At 48.9% G+C, this 7,980-nt stretch overlaps 1 protein-coding gene across 1 annotated transcript; it reads left to right on the forward strand.

Annotated features, from left to right (window-relative positions):
- The first annotated feature begins 3,477 nt into the window (after nt 1-3,477).
- Nucleotides 3,478-5,823, forward strand: Cited2 (Cbp/p300 interacting transactivator with Glu/Asp rich carboxy-terminal domain 2). Its single transcript, XM_055602169.1, has 2 exons — nt 3,478-3,657; nt 4,130-5,823. The coding sequence occupies exon 2, from the start codon at nt 4,138-4,140 to the stop codon at nt 4,942-4,944; it is 807 nt and encodes a 268-aa protein (XP_055458144.1). The 5' UTR covers nt 3,478-3,657; nt 4,130-4,137; the 3' UTR covers nt 4,945-5,823.
- Nucleotides 5,824-7,980: the final 2,157 nt, after the last annotated feature.

The raw sequence follows: 7,980 nt of genomic DNA on the forward strand, positions 1-7,980 counted from the left end.
CCTTTCTCAAACATGATCTACAATACTACCTCATAGGGCCACAACCTTTAACCCACTCCTCTGTGTCTCTGGGACTCAGTTTGAATTCTCAGCCTGGAGACACAGGCCCTTAGGATCCAATATATCTCTCTAGTGTGCTTCTCTCATGACTGCTGGAACTCATTGGGCTGTGTGGCCAAATCTACTCATCTTCTGGTCTTAACTAGTTTACCATGTCCACCGGAAAACTCCCAATGCTTGTGAGACAGCCTACGGTATCCCTCCTGTATGCTCTGGGATGATGAGGGTGGATGTATCCAAAGCCTAATCATCTGAGGTCTCCTTCTAACCATGAATTCTTGTCTTGTTTATATCTTAGGGCAGAAGTACCTGGCACCTGGAGACCATGCATTGGGAGAATAAATGAGCAATGCATCCTGCATCTCATCCAGCTGGACCCAAAAGTATTTATCTTTTCCTTTTAGTGGTGGGGGACGGGCAAGTGACCTTTTCAGGTATTGCCCAACAGTCTGTAGAAACACTAGAGCTCCACAGTGGGGTACCTTCCCTTAATGATTGCAAGAGGAATGTAGATTAGACATTCAAAAGCTGTTCCTTGTGTTGCAAGACACTGCACAATAAGGAAGGGAGTAAATAATCTATTCAAAAAATTATCTTGGCTTGGCCAATATTTTTGAATGCAGTTTTTTTTTGTTTGTTTTGTTTTTTGTTTGTTTGTTTTTGATAGAAAGTGTCCCTTCTGGGGCAAACAGGATAGACACCAGAAATAGGAGAAGACAAGGAACAGGACAGGAGCCTACCACAGGGGGCCTCTGAAAGGCTCTGCCTCTCAGGGTATCAAAGCAGATGCTGAGACTCATAGCCAAACTTTGGGCAGAGCACAAGGAATCTTATGGAAGAAGGGGGAGATAGAAAGACCTGGAGGGGACAGGAACTTCACAAGAAGAGCAACAGAGCCAACAAACCTGGGCCCAGGGCCCTCTGCAAGAGACTGATACTCCAACCAAGGACCATGCATGGAGAGGATCTAGACCCCCTGCTCAGATGTAGCCCATGGCTGCTCAGTTTCCAAATGAGTTGCCTACTAAGGGGATCAGGGGCTGTCTATGACATGAACTCAGTGGCTGGCTCTTTGATCACCTCCTCCTTGGGGTGGGGGTGGGAGGGTGGGCAGCCTTGCCACTTGCCAGACTACAGAGGAAGATGGTGCAGCCAGACCTGATGAAGCCTGATAGGCTAGGGTCAGATAGAAGGGAGGAAGCTTCCTCCCCTATCAGTGGACTAGGGAAGGGGCATAGGAAGAGGGCAGGTGGGACTGGGAGTAGATGAGGAAAGGGGACTACAGCCTGGACACAAAGTGAATAAATTTTATTAAGTAAAAATTAAGTAAGTAAGTAAGTAAGTAAGTAAGTAAGTAAGTAAGTAAGTAAATAAATAAATAAATAAATAAATAAATAAAAGTGTCCCTCTGGGTCTCTTCCAAACCTCTTGGTTTTTCAACTTCATGTTCATGACCTACAGGCAAAATTAGGAGGTGGACAAAATAGAGAATTGTTTTAACTCAAAGCCATGTATCTCTTGCTCACTTCTCCAAAAAGTAAACATGTTTGAGGTTTCAAAATCTTTGCATACAGGGTTATAAATGTTGGACAGCCTGGAAAAGGGGTGGAGAAGAAGACAGAAGGTTTTGTTGTTTGGGGCGTTTGAGTAAGACTAACTTGAGGAAGACATAGGAGTAAAGCCAAAAAAAAAAAAAAATTGTACTGAATGGGGCAGGCAGGCAATGTAACAGAATTTCCAGTTCTCAAGAAATACAGCCTTTAAAAAAAAAAAAGTCTGTGAGCTAGAAGGAAGAAAAAGAAGTGGGAGGGGGAGGGGTGCTGGCTAGTTACAGCAGGAAGTCTTCCATGGACATCACGTTATGAAAAAAAAAAAAAAAAAAAACAAACCACCGTACACAGAAGTCCTTATTCGGAGCGCTAAACTCGATTTCACCACTTAAAGAGAGAGATACACGCTCCAAGCAGCCTCATCCTGGTGAAGGGGAAAGAACTCGCAAAACAAGAGAGCTCGGACTGGATACTGGCCCAGACCAGTGTTAGGGGTTTTATTTGCAAGTCAATGAGCCAAATGGGCGACCCGGCTCCTTGTGCTTCGTTCTGCAAGCAAGGTTGTTATTATTACCACCGCCTATTGCTCCACTGAACAATTTTACTGAAAAGGAAGAGTCCTAGCCGTGTATGCGCGCACCGTGCCATACAGGACGTGCTGCTACGTGCCCACCTCCAAAACGACTTTATTTACAGAGCGATTACCAAGCTATCTATCTGTTTTCCTTTTGCAGCAGCAGCCTTACTCAGCCCTCGAATTTCTTAATTACAAACCCGTTTGCTTCTAAATCAACCCCAAACCGTCAGGCAGAGCCCGGAGGGAGGCTGTGCAAGTTTGCACACACCCCCACCTCCTGGATCAAGGGCAACAGCAGAAGCAAGTAACTGTGTATGTGCAAAAAGGTGGATCTGGGGACGAGGATCGCTGAGTTTGTTTACAGAGCAGGGACGCCTCAGCTCGGATGCCAAAGCTACCAAGAGCTGCAAACGCAAACTTAGCAGAAGCACACGTACTCCCGGAGCGTCGAGCAGGCCGGAAAGCGCGGAGCGGATCCCCGAACCCGGGAGTGGAGCCGATCCGGCCTGCGAGCGCGCTCGGTCCACCTGCAGCCGCTGCCGCTCCCCGCCCCCAGCCCCCGTCCTTGAAAAGAGTGGAGGTGCTGGGCGGGGTGTGTGTGGGGGTGTGTGAGGACGCATCCACACGCAGAAAAGACCTCGGTTAGGTTACATGTTGCCTGTGTAAAAACACAAAGGCGCGGCTCAGGAAAGCGCGCTCTGAGCACAGGGCAGGATCGGTCCAGGGCTTTAAAAACCCTAACTTGGGAAAACAACCGTTCTTTGCAGGTTGGGGAGGCTTTTGCACCCAAAAAATCTCTGCTGTGGGGGTGGGGGGAAATGCTGGGCGAATCCTCTTTTCCTGTAGAGGGCAGAACAGATCACTAGGTGAGCCGGTGAGCGAGCTGGGGGCGGGGAGGTCTGGCCAGAGGTAGGCGGGGAGTGGTCCTTGCTGCTCGCCTGTAGGTACTTCTTTCCACTGGGTGGCCGGGAGTATTACCTCCTTCCCCCGGAGGTGGTGGGCACAAACCTAATATTTGGAGGCCAGAAAGACACTACAGACCCGGGAACTACAGGGCGGCGCCGGGGCGCGCATTCTCTGCGCACGTGCAGCGCCGACTCGCGGACTGGGCTCGGGGAACCCAATCCAGGGCGCTGAATTTCCGCAGTCCGCGTCTTCCAGCTTGCCGCCGGGGAGGCTCTCGCTCCGCCCTTCCTGAGATCTTTATATTAACTGTGGCCAAAGCCCTAAGAAACACAGCTCATTGTTGGCAGCTGCCGGGCGGTCCTGCGCAGCGGTGAGGGCAGCGGAGGGAAAAGAAAAGGGAACGGCTCCGAATCGGCTCCAGCGCCTGCTGCAAGATCTCGGCGCCAACCTCGCACAAGCGAGCGCCCCACAGCCCCTCGGCTCTCCCTCTATGTGCTGCTGAGCCGGTCCTGGACCCGACAAGCCCGCCTTCGGCGTTCCGAGCAGAAATCGCAAAGACGGAAGGTGAGCGCGGCGGGCGACGCTGGCCGGGGCTGCTGCCAGCCTAGTCCTCCGAGGGCAGGGCTGGCCCGGGGGATGAGCGTGAGGCGGAGCTGGGGAATAACAACAGGATGTGCAACCACAGGCTGAGGAGGGCTGGTTGAATGCCTGAAGTTCGCGGCCGGGCTCCGGGGCACTTCCTTTATTAGGCCACTTCGGGGAACCCAGGGGGGGGGGGGGGGGGGGCTTCTGCCCCCCCCCCTCCCGGATCGTAGGGGAAGGGGCAGATCGCTCAGCACCAGGCTGTGCTGGTCCGGTGGGCAGCAGGTCCTCCGAGGTGGCGAGCTCGGGTGCACGGGCTGCCGGTGGGCTCCCTTCCGAGGGTGGTGGTCTGCAGCTAGACGTGCGCGCGGGTACCGAGACTACAGAAGTGGGGTGCGCTCTGGTGGGCGACACGTGTGGCGCGGGTCTCAGCGTCTGCTCGTTTCGCTTTCAGGACTGGAAATGGCAGACCATATGATGGCCATGAACCACGGGCGCTTCCCCGACGGCACCAACGGGCTGCACCACCACCCTGCCCACCGCATGGGCATGGGGCAGTTCCCGAGCCCGCACCACCACCAGCAGCAGCCCCAGCACGCCTTCAATGCCCTCATGGGGGAGCATATACACTACGGCGCGGGCAACATGAATGCCACGAGCGGCATCAGGCACGCCATGGGGCCGGGGACTGTGAACGGGGGTCACCCCCCGAGCGCTCTGGCCCCCGCCGCCAGGTTCAACAACTCCCAGTTCATGGGGCCCCCGGTGGCCAGCCAGGGAGGCTCCCTGCCGGCCAGCATGCAGCTGCAGAAGCTCAACAACCAGTATTTCAACCACCACCCCTACCCCCACAACCACTACATGCCGGATTTGCACTCCGCTGCAGGCCACCAGATGAACGGGACAAACCAGCACTTCCGAGATTGCAACCCCAAGCACAGCGGCGGCAGCAGCACCCCTGGCGGCGCGGGCGGCAGCGGCACCCCCGGCGGCTCCGGCGGCACCTCGGGCGGCGCTGCCGGCAGCGGCGCGGGCGGCAGCGGCGGCGGCAGCACCATGCCCGCCTCGGTGGCTCATGTCCCCGCGGCAATGCTGCCGCCCAATGTCATAGACACTGATTTCATCGACGAGGAGGTGCTTATGTCCTTAGTGATAGAAATGGGTTTGGACCGCATCAAGGAGCTGCCTGAACTCTGGCTGGGCCAGAACGAGTTTGATTTTATGACGGACTTCGTGTGCAAACAGCAGCCTAGCAGAGTCAGCTGTTGACTCGGTTAACCTCTCGGGCGAAAGAAATCACCCTCCCCACCCCCGCCCCCCAACTTCTTCGGTGTGAATTAAACATTCCCTTAGACGCAGTATCTCGCTTTTCAGATCCTGAAAGGTTTGAGAACCTGGAAACAAAGTAAACTATAAACTTGTACAAATTGGTTTAAAAAAAAAAAAAAAGATTGCTGCCACTTTTTTCCTGTTCTTGTTTCGTTTTTGTAGCCTTGACATTCACCTTCCTTATGTAGTTGAAATATCTAGCTAACTTGGTCTTTTTTGTTGTTTGTTTTTACTCCTTATTTCCTCACTTTCTCCAGTGCTCAACTGTTAGATATTAAGCTTGGCAAACTGCTTAATCTTGTGGATTTTGTAGATGGTTTCAAATGACTGCGCTGCTTTCAGATGTATGAGTGAAAGGAAAAATTGCATTTGTTGGCTGCATGGACTTTGAAGGGCAGACGTCACTGCGCAAACTGCCATCTCGCTTCATTTTTTTTAAACTATGCATTTGAGTACTGACTTAAGTTTCCAAATATGCTAAACTGGAAGATTAAACAGATGTGGGCCAAACCGTTCTGGATCAGGAAAAGTCAAACCGTTCACTTTCAAGTTGGCTGTCTCCCCTCCCCCATGTACAGACAGTAATAGGGCGTGGAATGTCATCAGTGGCAAACATTTCACAGATTTTTATTTTGTTTCTGTCTTAAACATTTTTGACACTGTGCTAATAGTTATATTCAGTACATGAAAAGATACTACTGTGTTGAAAGCTTTTTAGGAAATTTTGACAGTATTTTTGTACAAAACATTTTTTTGAGAAAATACTTGTTAATTTATTCTATTTTAATTTGCCAATGTCAATAAAAAGTTAAGAAATAACCTGTTTTCTAGAAGTCAGTCATTGGGGGAGGGGGCCGGCTAGGGGTTGTCTTGAAGTAGGACTTGCTGTTGAGAGTAAGCTTTCCAGAGGATAAGTTACAGGACACTGAAACAGGTCACCGGGAGCTTAAGGGAGAGCAGGATTTAAGATAATTGGCATAATGCTACATTGTTACGTTTGTAGCATGCCTCTTGGTGTGGTTTAACCAAAGGCTGAAAAGTTGTCAAAGTGCTTTTTTGTTTCCTAACTGCAACCAGTTCCAGTGAACCTTGGCTAGGAAGGCTTGTAATATTAAATATTCCTCACTGGGTGGGAAGGGGGAGGCCAAGCGTTTCTTATTCAACTCCTTAAAAAGGAGGTAGATTAGAATAATATATTGAGTGATTGATGGGGGTGGCATTAAATATAAATTACCTTTATTTCTAGTGATGAATTTTACTTCTGAACAAAGATGCTAAGGATAGGCATATTTTCTAGCTTAATGTCAAATAGCTTCTGACTGGTTTACAGTTCCGAGTAGAAGAGGGAGAGGGAACCTACCTTAAGGCTTTCAGTAATATTTAAATTTTACTCAGAGGTTGATTCAAAGGTCAGATTACAACCTTCATAGCATGTTCCCTCTCAAGCATGCCCCACTTTCCAGAATTCTGAGCTGCTGCTGTCCCACGCGTTAGGTGCCAAGCACCTCAGTATAAAATGATTTTAACAACCGAGATGAGCTGAGTCTTTAAGCAGACCATACCTGTATTCACTGAGTGTCAAGGATCACCTTACATAATCAAGCAGGGGAGAAATACTGTTAAAATGTCAAATTATCCCAGGTGGAAGAAGGAGTTAGATTTTGTTTCCTGTCATATTTTCATGCCTTTAAGAGCAGCATATCCAGAGCCAAAACTAGCTCCCCCCCCAAAAAAAAAAAATACCTATGGAGAGAATAAGGAAATGCAGAGTGATAAAACCTTGCAACCCATACTTCAAAAAATAGGTCCCTCCCTGTGCTTTGACTCATCTTAGATCCCACGCTTCACAGTCAATCAGAATGGGCAGGTAGTTTTGCCCAAGTGCTGCCCTGAAGTCTGGTGCACAAGCTGATTGAATAGGACCCAGATTGTCCCTACTCTTACAAGTTCTGTTTCCAAGCAGGACAGGTGAACTGAAGATGCATAGTGCCCTGGGCTGTTTGTATCTCTATAACTGACACAATCCTATTAGAAAATCATGTTCTATGAAATCACCCAATGCTCTTCCACCCTAATTTTCAAACAATGCCATTTCTCCAACAGAAAGCTGAAGTTTTTCTTCAGTTACGACATGTCAATATTGTACCGGCAATCAGGCAATAAATCTTCCCAGCTAAGCATTTTCACAGTAAGTTTTTTTTTCCCTTTTTCTTTTCCTTTCCTAACCCCTCCTCCAGGCTAAAGTGAAAAAAAAAAAAAAAAAAAGTGCTTGCATAGATATTAATACAGCAAATTCTGATTCTTTTTTACTTGGGTGCTTTTTTCTTTTTGCATAAATAAGAAAGCAAAGAATTGTCATGCCACCACCCTTCACCATTTATTCTGCCAGGGAATAAGCCACAGCACCTGCTCTGTCATTAAATTCCTCCCGCTGCTCCAACGCTGGACACGTATGTAGAGATGTAGAGCTCAAGGAACTATTATTAGAACTTGGACCCATCCCTGCCAGAACAGAGGACTCAAACAGAGGAGTTGGCTAAAAGTACAATTTGTCCTCAGTACAAATACAAATGCCTACCCTCCCTCCATCTCTATTTCATTAAAGCTCTCTTGATCAACAATTGAGCAGATCCTACGTGATATCTGCAGGTTGCTTTAAGCAGAGAAAAATAAGCCCTTGTTTAAACAACCTGATTAATGAAACCTGTACAGTGACCTAGATCACCCGGCTCCTGGCAGACATTTGCAAAACCTTCTGTGGTCTTGCTTCCTACTAAGTTGCTTAGAGCATATGGGGAAATTTGACCTCTGTACCTTGGCTGTTTGTCAAAAAATTCTAATGTGGTACAAGAGGGCCTCTGTTCTTTAGGTTTTGCTCACAAATAGATACTCCATGCTTGGTTTTCAAGATGAGATCAGTGATAAGCACAGCCCCACTGATACACAACAGAAAAATATGTCTGCATGAATATAATC

This window comes from Psammomys obesus, unplaced genomic scaffold, assembly GCF_907164565.1.
Source record: "Psammomys obesus unplaced genomic scaffold, mPsaObe1.curated_primary_1811, whole genome shotgun sequence".
Taxonomy (NCBI): Eukaryota; Metazoa; Chordata; class Mammalia; order Rodentia; family Muridae; genus Psammomys; species Psammomys obesus.

Bases quoted from the DNA above. Each gene is read 5' to 3' on its own strand.
- Cited2 (XM_055602169.1), top strand. From the start codon at position 4,138: ATGGCAGACCATATGATGGCCATGAACCACGGGCGCTTCCCCGACGGC.